This window comes from Theropithecus gelada, chromosome 7b, assembly GCF_003255815.1.
Source record: "Theropithecus gelada isolate Dixy chromosome 7b, Tgel_1.0, whole genome shotgun sequence".
NCBI lineage: Eukaryota > Metazoa > Chordata > Mammalia > Primates > Cercopithecidae > Theropithecus > Theropithecus gelada.
In genome coordinates, this window is record NC_037675.1 from 8,897,510 (window position 1) to 8,914,747 (window position 17,238).

Consider the following 17,238-nt stretch of genomic DNA (forward strand, 5'->3'; position numbering starts at 1 on the left):
AGTGACAAAAGGAAAATGCATAGCATTTATCTGATACTTCTTGAGATTAACATCGGATATGTTAGCATGTGTTTAAAAGAAAAAAAACCTGTTATGATCATAAGAGTGTACACTTACTATAACCCATCTTACAGAGCAAGCAGAAACCAGCCTCTTTTGATTCATATAAGGGTGTACTAAGAGATATTTTTTCTCTTTCTCTCTCTTTTTTCAACAGAACTATTTGTTGGAGTGCCAGATTATTTAAGGGCTTTTGCATGTTTCAAGTCCTCTTCTTAAAGTAAGAATACTCTCCATATTTATAACAGCAACAAAAACACCAATGTCAGCACAAAATACAAAAACGGAGGCACTTCTATGTGATAATGATACATCAGAGTTCTGCTCACCTCTTTTGTAGAAAAAGAAGCTCAGCCTTACACACATCCACTTTCTTAAGTAAATAATGGTTCAATGAAAGTTACCCTGGGAGGACTGTTGTCTCCAGCTCCCAAGGACTGCTCATCTGCCGAGGCGGGGACCCTATAACTGTTATGGAAATTGCTCTTAAATGCATAAAATACAGAAAATAATTTTTGGAAAATCCCTTATTATTCATTAAAGCATTTTAGGGCCTCATTAATCCAGATGGGTTAATCGGTTGTTGATTTGCCAGGTAGTTGAGTATCCATTGTCAGATGCTGATGGGGTGTGAGAAAATATAATTCTGACCCACCAAAGAGTCACCTGAATGAGGCTAGCAATTCATCAGGGAAGGCGGTATCTTCACCAGGAAGGCTGTATCTTCACCAGGAAAGGCTGTATCTTCATCAGGGAAGGCTGTATCTTCATCAGGGAAGGCTGTATCTTCCTCAGAGAAGGCTGTATCTTCACCAGGAAGGCTGTATCTTCACCAGGAAGGCTGTATCTTCACCAGGAAGGCTGTATCTTCCTCAGGGAAGGCTGTATCTTCACCAGGGAGGTTGTATCTTCCTCAGGGAAGGCTGTATATTCACCAGGGAAGGCTGTATCTTCTGGGGATAAATTAAGCTGGGTGCCCAGTCTCTTCTTTAATCTTCAAAACTTCTCTGTATCACAAAACATTCTTCATTCTTTGGGTTTTGTTTGTTTGTTTGTTTTTTGTTTTTTGTTTTTTTCCTACCTAAGTTCTGAAACGATGTTAGAAGTCATTTTCAAAAGCTAGTTGGTAACAGGTCAGTCACACATATGCACTTAGCACAGGAGCCCAACATTTAAAGACATGCATGTGCGTGTGTGTGTCTGTGTACATGTCTGTGTCTACGTATGTCTATGTGTTTGTGTATGTGTCCGTATGTGTATATTTGTGTGTGTCTGCATGTGTGTGCATGAGTTTGGCTTCAACTTTGTTTCAAAGTTCTTAGCTAGAGCCTGTCCACATCTTCAGATACAAATACCTGCAGATACAAATGGTATTCAGGTCATCAAGGGGATTCTTTAGCCAGGGCTTAAAAACTCAACTTTCTTTCTTTCCAAACTTTGACTGAATGAGAGTCACATAACAGCAGTGAGCACAGTGAGAAAAGTCCCTGGATTAGAAGTTGGAAAATATGATTCAGAGTCCTGGTTCTATTTTAAGAGAGGAAGTGACCATCATTAGCAAACTGTCATTTCATCTCCCTGACAGTTCGAATTCATTTCATTTTCTCTCTCTTTAACAACAGAGCAACATTAATGTTTAACCTATGTGTCACACCAATAAAAGTCGGGGGTGTATTTCTACAAAGACAGACAGTCTCCAACCCTTTATGGAGATTTTGATCTAAAAGAGACAGAATGCTTCCAAGACTATAAAGGACACCCTTAGTCAAATCTTTCATGAAGAGGATCCCATTTTACTCACGGAACTGCTCTAGATGCTCATCACTGTTGGACTCAGGCATGGCCGTGATGGTCACCAAGGGACACGGATTCCCTCCCAACGTCTGGCAGAGAACATCTTGACGGAAGTAGACCTCATTGAGGTTGACACTCTTTTCCAGGATGTCAAGATGGGTCTGGAGCAGAAATAAAGCAGGCATGTATATTATCAATGTTTTTTATAACAACAGTAATAGAAAACAACAACGGCTTACATATAGTTTAAAAGTATTGTTGTTAATCTAATCTGTCCCTTATGTATTGGGCCTTGAGTAATTAAAAGGGGGCTATTTCTACTGTCTAGGAGAAGCTCAGTGAGACTGAGCAGGAAACATCCTACCTGCATGTTTTGGCATAATAGAAGATCTGTTTTCAAGTTGCACTGAAAGCAAGAGGGAGGCGGGCAGGGGCATAAAGTCCTCTTCCTATCACTGTGGCATACATGGAAATGATAGAAAATGGAAACTCAGAAGGGTCAGGGAGGGGGTGGAGGAGGATCATGAGAAATGTGTTAACGGTTACAATGTACGTTATTTGGGTGATGGATACCCTGAAAGTGCTGGCTTGACCAACTTTACTCAATCTATGCATGTAACAAAACTTCACATGTAACCATAAATTTGTACAAATAAAAAAATAGCAATCAATGTAAAAAGAAAAGAGACAAATCTAAGCATGCTTTCTTTAAAATGAAAAATAAAAAAAAATGTGGTTATCATGAAAATAGAACACATCCAGAACACTGGAGAGAATGAGATAGAAAACTTCAACAGCACATAGTATCACAGGGCCAAGTAATAGGGAGAATTGTGAGCACATTGACAAAATAATAGACGTGATTAATCCAGGTGGACTGCTAAGCTAAAAGAACAAGTAACAAATAGCAACAAATTTTCCTACCATACCTCCCCATTTCAATACTCATTTAAAAAACAAATACAAAAATGGAATAGCCATTGAAATTAGGACACCTGGTTAACAATCTTTTTTTTTTTTTGAGACAGTCTCACTGTGTTGCCCAGGCTGGAGTGCAGTGGTGTGATCTCGGATCATTGCAACCTCCACCTCCCAGGTTCAAGCGATTCTCCTGCCTCAGCTCCCGAGTAGCTGGGATTACAGGCACCCACTACCACACCCAGTTAATTTTTGTATTTTTAGTAGAGGGGGGGGTTTTGCCGTATTGGCCAGGCTGGTCTCAAACTCCTGACCTCAGGTGATCTGCCCCACTTGGCCTCCCAAAGTGCTGGGATTACAGGCATGAGCCACCACGTCCAGCCCCTGGTTAACAATCTTTAAGAATTCTGAAGAAATTCTCCCTAATCGAAACAGGGGCACCAGTCATAAAGAAGCTAAGAGATTTTCCCCCACCCGCATTGCATCCCCCGACAGTGGAGACTTCAGTAACCAGAGGAAACACTGCCCCTCTGCAGCACAAGAATACCACTGCCCAAAAATTATCCTCCCAGCTTAAAATTTAGAAAGTTTTTTCCACAATCAAGTAGGTATTAAGAGGTCCAAGGAGAAACCACCCACCTTGTTTCTTGACAAATAACTAGCCTGCTAGGTAAATGAAACAAAAAATCTTACGAATTTTTTAATAAAATGAATATGTAAAAATATTGACAAATATGTAAAATATATGGAAAGGGAAGTAGTGTCTTCAAAAGGTAGAGGAAGTATTTACATGTGGAAAGAATTTACTACAGATGGTAAGAATAGTGGCCCCCAAAGATGTTCATGTTTTCACCTTCAGAACCTTTGGTAGGATACCTTACATGGTGAAAGGGACTTTGCAGACATGCTTAGATTAAGGGTCCACTTGAAATGGGGAGGTCATCCTGCACTATCCAGTTAGGGCCAATCTAATCACAACATGATTAAAAACAGAGACCCTTTCCTGGCTGCAGAGAACCATTGCTGGCCCCGTAAGACCTGTCTTCCCTTGCTGGCTTTGAAGACGGAGAAAGGCATCATCAGCCAAGGAATGCAGGTGGCCTCTAGAATCTGGAAAAGGAAAGGAAATGCATTCTGCCCGCAGAGCCTCCAGAAGAAATGCAACCCCAAAACCCTGGTCTTTTCCCAGTGGGATTCGTGTCAAACTTCTAACCTAAAAAGCTGTACAATTTTTTTTTTAAAAGGACCTGTTCCTGTTGAAGCTACTACATTTTTAATAATTTGTTACTGAAGCAATAGACAACTATTACACAAGGGAACAAGAATGTCTAAAGTAAGTACAAATCCCAACATCTGAATAGGAGTAGACTAAAACCTATTTGTACTCTACTGAAATAGTTGAATTGCAAGGAAAAAGACAAAGAGACAAGAAAAGAAAAGATTACCAGATAATTCTATGGCCTTTCTCTAGCCTCGGGGACACCTGAAAATTTGACCTTGAGTCATATTCTCCTTAAAACTGAGAACCAAAATCATTTACCTACACATAGCTTACCATCTACATTAACATGACTTTATTATTCCCCAACCTTCCCCTATTATTCCCCAGCATAACTTTACTGCTCTGGGAAGACAGAAATTACAAATAAATATATTTTTCATTTCAGGAATATCCCATCAACTCTTCAATAGAAAGCATCAACCCATCTTTGAGCCAAGATTCTTCGAATCCCTCTTCTCACCTCTTTTCAAAATCCTTACCTTACAGTGTCCACCAATCTTAAACCATTACTTCATGATCCTTACCCAATCCTAATCAATCCCCCCTACATTAAATAAATATCTGCCTTTAAGCCAGGCTTTAAGGTATCAGTAAATATCCCCACCTTGCCCTCTGCCCTTTGAGACACTAGTAAGATTCTGTCCCATTCTTTCTCCTTTAGTAAATTTGTTTCCTACTACTGCTGGAATCACCAAAAATTTTGTAGGTTAAGACAACACAAATTTATTTTCTTATGGTTCTGAAGGCCAGTAGTCTAAAATGGGTCCCATTGGGCAAAATTCAAGGTGTCAGCCGGGCTGCATTCCTTTTGGAAGCTCTATACAATATCTCTTCCTGTGCCTTTTCCAGCTTCTAGAGGTCACCTGCATTCCTTCACTCATGGTACCTCCCTCCACCTTCAAAGCCAAAAATTGCATTACTGACTTCTGCTTCCATTAAGTCCCATCTTTTTCTCTGGCTCTGATTCTTTTATCTCATTCTTTTACTTATAAGGACCCTTGTGATTACCCTGCACCCAATCCAATAATCAAGGATAATCTCCACATTTCAAAGTCCCTAATCACATCTTCAAAGTACCCTTACCATGTAAAGTAACATCTTCACAGGATTGGGATATGGAATTTTGGAGGTCCATTATTCTGCCTACCATGCTAACATGAGCAATAAACCCAACTGTGTCTTAGAAACAGGTTGTTCTTGTGATGTTCCAGAGAGCCAGGACTTGACACAATACTAAGTAAAGGAATTATAAGAAGCATGTTTATACAAGATTCAAGATAAATGAGAATCCAGCAGAGGCCCGTGTATCTAATCAAATCTTTGTACTTAATTGTTATGATTGTCCCTCAAGGAACGAGGATCAGGTATTGATGAGATGCAACTGCATTGGAGATTGGGAAGGAGCCACATACCCCTGAGAATACAAGATGACTAACTACACATACACAAACACACACACACAACCTAGACAACTAGCTAAGCATGAAATCTGAAGGAAGCCCAAGGCTGATAGTATTCCTAGGCTGAGATGGTTATGTTCCACTCAACCTAATCTCTCATGACCATATAATTCCATAGTGAGGAGTTACTAGGACAAAGTAAGCTGTACCTGGGAGTCCAAAGACTCTCACTAAGCCCTTTCTATGTGTGCTGTTTTGTTGCCCTCTCTGTATTCTTTCTTATGGATAGTAAACTTAGTTCTGGATAAAGCCTAACCTGTGTGTTTGATTGCCAATCTTAACTCACTGCTCATTGTTGCATAGAATGACACTTGTACCCTACACTGAAGATTATTTTTAAACATGTATGTGTCTCTGTGTGGTGTCTCTGTGTGTGTGTGTGTGTGTGTGTGTGTTTGTGTGTGTGTATGAATAAATCCATTGTACATATATATACACAAAAAAATCATTCTTGGCTCATATTTATTCTGCAACACTACATGCTAGAGGAAATGAGTACTGCTTAAAGCTTGAAAGTAGAAGGGATTATAATCTAATAAACCTATATCCAACCAAGTTTTTGCTCATCAGCAAATGTAGCATACATGCTCAAACATACAGGAGCTCAGACAAAATATCACCTTATCTTTATTGAAAATAAGGTCTTGGCCCAGGTGCAGTGGTTCACACCTGTAATCCCAGCACTCTGGGAGGCCGAGGCGGGTGGATTGCTTGAGCTCAGGAGTTCAAGGCCAGCCTGAGTAACATGATGAGACCCCATCTCTACTAAAAATACATAAAAAAATTGACGGGCATGGTGGTGCACACCTGTGGTCCCAGTTACTTGGGAGGCTGAGGTGGGAGGATCACTTGAGCCTGGGAGGTCAAGGCTGCAGTGAGCCCAGATCAAGTCACTGCACTCCATCCTGGGTGACAGAGCAAGACCCTGTCTTAAAAAAAAGAAAAAAAAAGAAAGAAAAGAAGGACTTGAAGACACACTTCAGCTGCCCCCAAATCAAACAGAAAAGCAATATAAAAAGACTATAATAAAATCCAGTTAAACAAGCTTACATCTAAATGACTACATAAAAATATGGTTACTATATTAACATAAACACTAAAAAATCATTCTTTAGGAAGACAATACACATTATAAAATTTTGATGTCATCACCTAGCTCTAAAATGAACTTTAAAAGAGATGTACAAGGGAGGAAAAAGGTGGAACAAAATGTTAATGTTTTCAACTCACATAGATATAGAAATATTATTTAATTCTTGAAAATTGAAAGGCAGTACTTAGTATTGTGCCAAATGCAAACTCTCTAGAATATCACTAGAACAATGGGTCTCTAAAACAGAGTTGAGTTTATTGCTTATGTTGGTGTGGTAGGCAGAATAATGGCCCTCCAAAGATGCCCATATTCTAATCCCCCCAACCTGTGAAGATGTTATTTTACATAGTAAAGGAACTTTGAAGATGTGATTAGGAAATTTAAGATGGGGAGACTATCCCAGATCATCAGGTTGGGTGCAGGGTAATGACAAAGGTCCTTATAAGTGAAAGAAGGAGATAAGAAGTCAGATTCAAAGAACGAGATGGGATGTAATGGAAAAAGAGGTAAGAGGCATGCCATTTTTGGCTTTGAAGGTGGAGGGAGGTACCATGAGCCAAGGAATGCAGGAAATCTGGGTTTACATTCTGGTTGTGTGGATTCTGAAAAAACTGATGTAAATTTTTTATTTAACCTCATTGTGACTTAGTTTTCTCATCTTTAAAAGGCACATAAAAATATCATTACCTATCTCATGCAGTGGTTGCTATAATTTAGTCGTATAATGTATGTGAAGAGCATCTGTTATGTAGGAAACAATAAATGTTAGCTGTTATTGTTAATGGAGAAGTATAAGTTCAAATATACTCTTTTTAAGCAGTAAAAAGAAAGCACTAGTAAAATTATAAACTCTGAGGGTGAAAAAAATGAAAGAAATGATGGTCCACATTGCATAAGGAAAAAGAAAGAGAGACAACAGCAGTGAAGCATGGAAAATAGCATGAAACCAAAATGACAAGTAACAGTAAAAACTGTTTAAGTATAAACAGGCTAATCAGCCTTAATAATGACAAAAACTTGGATTACTTTTTAAAATCCCACAGCATGTTGTATATAAGAGGTACTTTTAAAGAGAAAGGAAAAATAATTATGTGTATGAGAAATGCTCTTATATTATCTCTTTATTTTGTTTGCCTCTGTTCAAACATTTTAAAGGAGAAATATTGAAACTAAAAGCATAAGCAAACATAAATTAAGGCAGGCATGGCAATAGTAATATACAACGAAGCCATATTCAAGATCAAGTGCATTAAATGGGATTTTAAAATCTTATTTTGATAAAGGGCAAAATTCACAATGAACATATAAAACTCATAAATCTTAAGAATCAAATAATATGGGATTAGAATATATAACACAAAAAACAACAGAAAGAGAAAAAAATTATTCTCAGAGCGGGAGATTTTAAGATAGCACCTGGGTCTTGAATAAATCAACTGCATAAAAATAATAATATAAGGTATTTGAACAATATTGTTTTTGTAGACATATGTCAAATTTTGTCTTTCCAGAGAAAAATTTTTTCTCAAATATTCATGGAAATGTAGCAATAATCAATCATATATACAGCTATTAAAAACTCATTAGATTCTTCCCCCCAAAAAAGCAGAAATTATACAAATCACATTTTCTGACAATTAAATGAAATTAGACTTAAATAAAAATGGTTTTCAAAACAGCAAAAATAAAATAACCACTAGAGAATAGAAAATACCCTCTTAAAAGAAGCTTACTGGAAAAAAATAGGTTTTGTAACCTACAAAATAGGTTACAAAAATCAATATTAAATTATTAACTACAGCCCTGATATAAGAAGTAGACATCTGGGTATCCCAGGAGAGATGGCACAGAAGAAGAATGGAAATGTCTCCATCAGAATATCAGTCATGTTTCTAAGTCATCTTGGAAAAGGAAAATTCCAGCTCCTTAGTTAAGAAGGCATGGATAGTGCTGGATTCAGATTATAGTCTCTGTGATCATAAACAAATTACTTTTAAGATTTTTATAAACATTTGAGTGAAAGCTGCTCTCAGTATTCTTTATTACCAAATCCAGACTAAATGTAACTTGCCTCACAATTACTATCAAGATTCCAGGGCTCTAAAGCCAGAAAGGGAAACTTGGTTGCAGCATTTCCCAAAATATATCCCGTAGTGTGTTAGCAAGTGCTGTGGTGTGAACAAGGACATGGAGGAGGCAGGAAATTCATAGCCAAAGTGCTTAGAAAATGTTGAGTTAATAAAATGAAAATATTTCCGTGGATGCAAGATTTCTCAGATTCTTTAATATTTCAATATGCATTGTGAACTGTTAGAAGAAAAACTAGTACAAGCGCTTCATAAATTTAGATGACCATTAAACTTTTCTTCTCTAAACATCTCAAGAGACTGAAGTGCTACAGACTATGTTTTGGGAAACACTGTCTTGCTGAATTATCTCTATGAGCTTGCTCTCTCTATCTCTCTCTCTCTCTCTCTCTCTCATTAAATCTGTTTGTTACATTTTATTGTGGCCACATGGGTCCTTGCCAATGGTGAAGCTTTCCCAACAAAAGGCCAAACATAAACTCAGACACCTCTAGTCAACTGATTTTTGACAGAGGTACCAAAAACACGCAATGGGGAAAGACAGTTTCTTCAATAAATGGTGTTGGGAAAACTAAATATCCACATGTGGAAGAATAAGAATTGATCCCTTATATAAGAATCAACTGAACCTAAGCATAAGACCTGAAACTGTAAAGTTATGAGACAAAAACATAAGGAAAAAGCTTCATGACATTAGTTTGGGAAGTGATTTCTTAAATATGACCCCAATAGCACAGACAAACAAAGCAAAAATAGACAATAGGATTCCACCAAACTAAAAGGCTTCCACATAGCAAAAGAAACAATTCACAGAGCAAAGAGACAACCCACAAATTGGGAGGAAATATTTGCAAATCATACATCAGACAAGGGGCTAATATCCAAAATATACAAGGAACACAAACTACACAGTAACAAGAAAACAAACAACCCTATAAAAATGGGCAAATGGCCTAAATAGGCATTTCTGAAAAGAAGATATACAAATGGACAACAGATACACACAAAAAAAATAATGTTCAACATCTCTAATCATCAGAGACATGCAAAATAAAACCACATGAGATACCACTTCACACTTGTTAGAATGGTTATTATCAAAAAGATGAATGACAGCAAGTGCTGGTGAGGATCTGGAACCCTGAACACCATTGGTGGGAAAGTAAATTAGCACAGCTATGTTGGAAAACAGTATGAAGTTTCCTCAAAAACTTAAAAATAGAATTACCATACAATCCAGCCATCTCACTTCTGGGTATATCCAAAGGAACTTAAATCAGTACATCAAAGAGATATCTGTCTACACCCCTATGTTCAGTGCAGCATTATTCACGAGAGCCAAGATATGGGAACAACCACAGTGCCCACTGATGGAGTTACACACACACACACATATATATATTATATATATACACATACACATATACATATATACATACATACACAATGGATTACCATTCAGCTTTAAAAAACAGGAAATTCTATCATTTGCAACAACATGGATGAGCCCGAAGGACACATGCCAAGTGAAATGATGGGTGCAGAGAGACAAATACCACATGATCTCACTTATACATGGAATATAAAAAAGTCAAACGTATAGAAGTAGAGAGTAGAATAGTGGTGCAGAGCCTGGAGGAGCGGAAACAAAGGGGAGGAATGGAGAGATGTTGGAGAAAGGGTACAAAATTTCAATTAGACAAGAGGAATAAGGTCTGGTCATCCATTGCATAGTATAGTAATCATAGCTCATAATAATATACTGAATTACTTCAAAATCCCTAAAAGAGTAATTTTAAGTGTTCTCACCACAAAGAAATGATAAATATGTGAGGTGATAGATATGTTTATTAGTCTGGTTTGATCAATCTGCAACATATACATGTATCAACACATCACATTGCACCCTATAAATATATGCAAGTATTATTTGTTAATTAAAAATGAAATAAAAATCATAAATAAAAATAAATAACACAATCTGTAAAAAAAAAAAAGAAAAGAAAAGAAAAAGAAAAAAGGGAAAAGAGGGAACAAATAAATGAAAAACAAAAAGCAGTAATCATCATTCTGTGATATTACAATTAAGCCGTAGCTCTTTGCTGCCTGATATCAAACTTTAAAAAAATAATAAAATCTAGATTTTATAAATCAGATATGGGGAAGCAGGTTAGGCAGAAGGTTGGTCTATAGAAGCCACCAAGCACTATTAGCTATGAGACACAAAAAGTCAAAAAGGTATCATAGGGCACACGAACACTGTCCTTCAAAATAGTGTTGACTGGACAGGCTCCCAAGTAGCAAATGTGGGAGAAGGCAAAGCCTGAAAGTGTTCTTCTCTCATGAGTTCTCTTTTAATTTGTTATTATTATTACATTTTCCACAATAATATTACAAATCAACAAATGCCTAATATTCTTTTAGCTTAAGCTCACTGTGTTAGTCCATTCTCATGCTGCTAATAAAGACATACCTGAGACTGGGTAATTTGCAAAGGAAAGAGGTTTAATGGACTCACAGTTCCACATGGCTAGGGAGGGCTCACAATCATGGCAGAAGGTGAAAGAAGAGCAAAGGCATGTCTTACACGGTGGCAGGCAAGAGGGCATGTACAAGGGAACTCCTCTTTGTAAAACGATCAGATCTCATGAGACTTATTCACTATCACGAGAACAGCATGGGAAAGACCTGCCCCCGTGACTCGATTAATTCCCACGACATGTGAGAATTATGGGAGCTACAATTCAAGATGAGATTTGGGTGAGGACACAGCCAAACCATATCACTCATTTTCTGTAAACTGCAATTTTTCATGGATCCATCTCCCTGCACCCCTCAATGAAATCTCCCTCCTGTTGGACCTGCCATCAGGTCCAGCAAGTATCTAACACTTCTACTTTTAGGGGATTATTTTGGCTTCAGTCATATCAAAGATTGCTAGAAGTAAACCAAGTATAAATTTCTGTTGGATTTCCTTTTGCAAAAATGTTTTTGTCCTGTTCTCCTAAACATGATCTCCCATCTCAGGTCCAGAAAAGTTATGCCTAATAGGATATTGTGGGGATCATTGATGAGAAAAGTAGGACCTCTGAATGCATGTGCCAATTGACTGTAATTACAGCCCTGTGGAAGCCACATGGGTGGGTTTCTTTATAAAAATGTGAATGAGTTCAAGGCAATTGTAGAAACCCCCAGAGAGATTGACTTCTTAAAAGAAAATCCTGTCTGTGAACAATATCAAGCTGATAACTTTAGCCTGCGGCCTCATCCTGTGTCTCTCCACAGGAGTCCTCAGTCTCCCTTTCCTTTATCAACTACTCCCTTAAAAGTTCGATAAAAGACTTCCTTGACCTCAGCAGGGTAACCTGCTGATGTCTACTGATAAAGTGAGAAGCACTGTGCACTCAAAAACCATTCATTTTCTATTGTTATCCCCTAAACTGCTGCACTCTCTGTTCCCCTAATTTAGAAGAAAGTCCACTCCTAAGGAGATAGCCTATTTTATTTGTCTCCTGCCTAGATCTCAGTTGTTACTTAAACATACTCATCAGAGAATCAAAGACTTCTTATCACAAGACAAGAACAAATAACACATTTAAGCTAAATAAAAGCCACAAGAACATACTGCAGGCATGTTCTGATGAGCTTTCCCAAACTGTCCCAGTCTGCCAATATTATGCTCCCCAACTTAAAGGGACTTAACTTTAAAAATGTGAGAAATGATTAGTCTCTACATAACTACTCACAGATTTGTCAATTATAAAGAAAGGATGGTTTTAATATTCCTTGTCCATTAAAAATAAGCAAAGCTATAGTATGATGATTTGGAAAAAAGAGTAAGAAAAAATAATCATAATCAACTACTCCAAGAAAACCATCAGTATCCTTTGTAATTTTTGAGGAGGGGTCTTTCATTTGTTTTTTTTTTTTTAATTTTAGTATAAATTATGGAATGGGTATCTTCCAATCAGTCCACCAGAGAAAATAATCACACGTCATCACAAAAAATAATAAATGCTTTAATGGTTACCATCTAGTATTGCTTACTAGATGTAGACACTTTGCTAAAACTTTCCAATTAGCAACTATTTAGCCTTGAAAATAGCCTATGTAGTTCACTGCTTTTTTGTTTCTAATTTTACAGATGAGAAAACCAAGCTAAGAGAAGTTAAATAGCTTGCCTGTGGCTACACAGCAAGGAAACACAGCACCTAGACCAAAATCTAGGTCTGTCTGACCTCAAAACTTTCTTTCATTGTGCCCAAGACCCTGTATTTAGGGAATTCAGACGTCCTTGTTGTCAAATACTTTACCATTCATGCACATATTGGCTCCTTCAGAATGGTTTTCCATGCTCACCTCCTCACCATCAAGAACCTTTATTGGGGCCGGGCGCGGTGGCTCAAGCCTGTAATCCCAGCACTTTGGGAGGCCGAGACGGGCGGATCACAAGGTCAGAAGATCGAGACCATCCTGGCTAACATGGTGAAACCCCGTCTCTACTGAAAAAATACAAAAAACTAGCCGGGCAAGGTGGCGGATGCCTGTAGTCCCAGCTACTAGGGAGGCTGAGGCAGGAGAATGGTGTGAACTCGGGAGGCGGAGCTTGCAGTGAGCTGAGATCCGGCCACTGCACTCCAGCTTGGGCGACAGAGCGAGACTCCGTCTCAAAAAAAAAAAAAAGACCCTTTATTGGGGTCTGTCATTTGTTTGGCCTATACAAGGATGGATCGCTGTCTACTGATTACCTGACAGTGCTGATTTATGTCCTGTTCATTGCATCTTTGATCTGCCACATGTAAGTCAACATCTCCCACTTGACACTTCTTAAACTCTTCATTTATTCTGAGTCTTTTATAAGATACTGTGCATGTAGCATTCTAATTCCTTTTCTTTTCTTTCTCCTTTCTTTTTCCTTTCTTTTTTCTTTTCTTTTCTTTCTTCTTTCTTCTCTCTCTCTTCCCCCTCCCCTGCCACCCTCTGCCTCTGGAGATAACAGTATTCACATCTTCCACAGTGGGTATATGTGTCTGGTAAAAATTCTACTCTATCCTTTAAGATCCTTAAGCTCTCCCAATCCATGGACTCTACTAATGACCACTTTTTTTGTCTCTTGTCATTTCACACAGTTATAAGTTCTCAGTGAGATCCCAATTTTTTACCTCCTAAAATATTCATCAGAAACTCTCTTGGGGCCCCATTTGCAACCAATACTACTGGCTACCTAGGGGCTATTTATAACATAATTCTAATACTTTAACGAGTATTGCTAACACTTTAACAATCATTACAATTACTGATAACTTGATACAACTGATTAAAATAGAGCTTTTTTTGTTTGCTTCAGAATTACAATAGTGTATTTCTTTCTTTTAGCTGTATTTTAATGCTATAATATGAAAAATTATCCAACAGACTTACTGGCAAGCATCTGGAAATATCCATTTGAAAGAACCAAATACTAATTTTCTTATTATAAGAGAATAATAAAATTTTGAAAGTTTCAAAATTGTATTCACATTGAAAAACATCCAACACACAAGTCCTTTGCTATAAAAATGTCTGTAATTATTAAATGTAATCCATATTATAAGAGTCTTGCAAATTATGAATTCCACATGGAAACGTATTTTCTACCCCTCACCATAACCCCCAATAACATACAGTTAATTCTCCCTTTGGGGTATCATTCACATTTAATTTATCACTGATCTGTTGGAAGAAAAACTGTTTCTCCTCAGGACATGTCCAAAAATAAAAATGACTAGTGTGCATTACAGAATGTACTCATTCTGTCCATGATGGGAGGAAGAGTTTTTTTAAGAGAAGTCACAGAGTCAATTATTGTCTTAAACCTAGAGAGGACAAAGACCATGAGTTACTGGAAATGTAAAACTTAAAATGGAGAATACACATTTGTCACTTTCAAGTAACAAAGTGTCTTTCTAACCCTGTTTTGCTCAGTTAGGAGAAATAAGTTATCCCTCTTTCTCATTAACTCTCCACACACTTCCCTGGTGGAAGACATTCACAGTCAGCCAGCTCACAAGTAACAACAAAAAGTCATAAGTAGTTATAGCTTATTGTAATTAATAGTAACAGTAATAGTTATTAATATTGTTAACAGTAACAAGTCAATAAGCATCAATTAACAAGGCCTCTCTTTCCCTCTCAGTGAAACTAAGTGATTGGTGCAGAGAGGGGAGTCCTCTTTTTTGTGTGTTTTTGTTTCCCTTTAAGATGAAATCATCTCCTCATTGACCCCCGACCCAGTGGTTCTTAGAGTTATTTACCAACTGCAAATTTTAGACGTTGTATTCTAACTGAAACTGTGTCCAGAAGGTAAGCAGGCCCAGAGGCACAAGGTCAACAACTAGGTACCATCAGGTCAAGGCCAGGTTGAAAGGGGTACACAATTTGAATCAGCTTGTAGGCGCCTAGCAAGAACCCACTGGAGCATCTTGGGGTAAGAATTAGACCATGTTTGGAAAGAGGCATTATCCTTCAGGGGAACCACATCCACGGCACTCAGCATTAAAGATATAAACTGTGGGTTGGTGATTTGAATTCAAACATTAGAGATGTCTGTATCATCACACAATGATGACTACATGTACTCATAAAACGACTGCATGTGTTAGTAGCTTATGAATGTAATAGCAAGCAATGACACTGATCTGACCCCAGAGCAGAAATTAGGAATTTCTTCTACACTTTTCTACAGGAGAGTAGAAAGACCACAGGAATACACCTCAAAGGCTGATGTTCTGTCCCTGCATGGCTGCTAGCTAAATGTGGGACTTCAGGTCTCAGTTCTTGCATCTATAAATGTTAAGGGTGAATTAGACAACTTCACCAACCCCTTTGCGTTCTAATGTTTTATACGAATGGCCACCAGGACCTTATCAGAGTCCAAGATATTCTAACAAGTGAAAAGAACAGTGTCCTAGATCCATGATCCCTTACCCAATGGGAAAGGCAAACACATAACACATATTTAAAAAGAAATCCCCTTCCCTAGCAGACTTTTTTTGCTTTTGGCTTTTGTTTGTTTGTTTGTTTGTTTTTCCAGATAGGGTTTCACTCGGTTGCCCACGATGGAATGCAGTTGTGTGATCCTGGCTCACTGCAGCCTCAACCTCCTGAGCCCAAGTGATCCTCTATCTCAGCCTTCCAAGTAGCTGGGTCTATGGGTGCATGCCACTAGGCCTGGCTAATTTTTGTATTTTTTGTAGAGATGGGGTTTCACCATGCTGCCCAGACTGGTCTCGAACTCTGGCTCAAGCAATCCTCTCACCTTGGCCTCCCAAAGTGCTGAGATTACAGGAGTGAGCCACTGCGCCCAGCCCACAGTAGACTTTTCATGTGCAGCATTTCACAGGCAAGGCTGTAAAAACAACTGTTGAAGGGGGATCATGAATCTTGCCTGTTCTGTGTCCCTAAAGGCAACAAAACATGTTTTATAACAAATGTGGCTTGTTACAGCCTAGCTTGCGATACACATTACTTGGATTAACTTCTTGAGCTCTCTGAGTGTGATACACAAATAATACTAGTTGTGTATCTTTTGCAATCTGGAAAACAGTAAAAATCTCTCTTTAGGCAAGACAACATATGGAGAAGAGGACAGATGCACTTACATGAAGCAGTGAGCCAAGTGGTGCAAGATATGCCTTCTCTATGCAAAAAATTCCCATTTATACCTGCACATTCCTTTTGAAGGAAAAGATGTTCTTGGTTATTATCTTTTCCAACTCCTTATCACAGCCTTAAAATGAAAATGCTCATCCTTCAGGCTAAGTGATACATATACTCATATAAACACATATGATTATAAATATGCTAATAACATTTTGCATTAACACAGAGGATGAAAGTGCTTTATAGAAGTTACTGGAGCTCATTTATCCTTAGGATATCCACGAAATGGTAGCAGTAAGGGATAGTTTGCCAGCTTTTTCAAATGACAGAAAACTGCATGGTTTAAGCAGTCCATTTGCTCACAATAGTCTTGCGAACTTTTTGCAGGGCCTTATGGAACACAGGAATGCTAACTGTGAGTCTGCCCTGACTTCTCCTACTCTCCCTCATAAAAAGATTGTGGTTGTCTGTTGCAATGATCTAGTGTTTTATTCTTACACTTTTCTCTTCCACTCTGGATCCTGCTAGCCACCTCCAGCTCATGGTCATTGGAACCACTGGAGATGCTGGCATGGCTGCTCGCACACAGACTCAGAAGTTTCCCAAGCTCTACCTTCCTGCTTTCTCCATTCCTCTGAATGACTGAATTTTCTTCAGATTTGCATTTCAGTTTACTTGTATGGTCTTGCTTCCCATACAACTCCAACCTACTTCATACTTAACTTGACTTGTTAAACATAAAGTCTCTTAAGAAATGTCCCCATGTCCTGCCCCAACTTGCAGACCACTTGGGCCTTCTGAATGTCACTGATCAAGGCTCAGCCTTGTGCTCTGTCCAGGGAAGGAGATGGGACACATAGAAAGCCACCAAGTCAGTGACAACAAAACCTGGCTCCCTTAGGA

The 17,238-nt window shown here is 38.2% G+C and overlaps 1 protein-coding gene across 1 annotated transcript in view; it reads right to left on the reverse strand.

The window, feature by feature from the left end:
- Positions 1–1,853: 1,853 nt before the first annotated feature.
- LOC112628890 (cytosolic carboxypeptidase 4) overlaps positions 1,854–17,238 on the reverse strand; it is a 157,414-nt gene continuing 142,029 nt past the window's right edge. The window contains exon 16 of the mRNA XM_025392211.1: positions 1,854–2,015. Within this exon, the coding sequence (XP_025247996.1) occupies positions 1,854–2,015 (162 nt within the window). The remainder of the gene's footprint in view (positions 2,016–17,238) is intronic.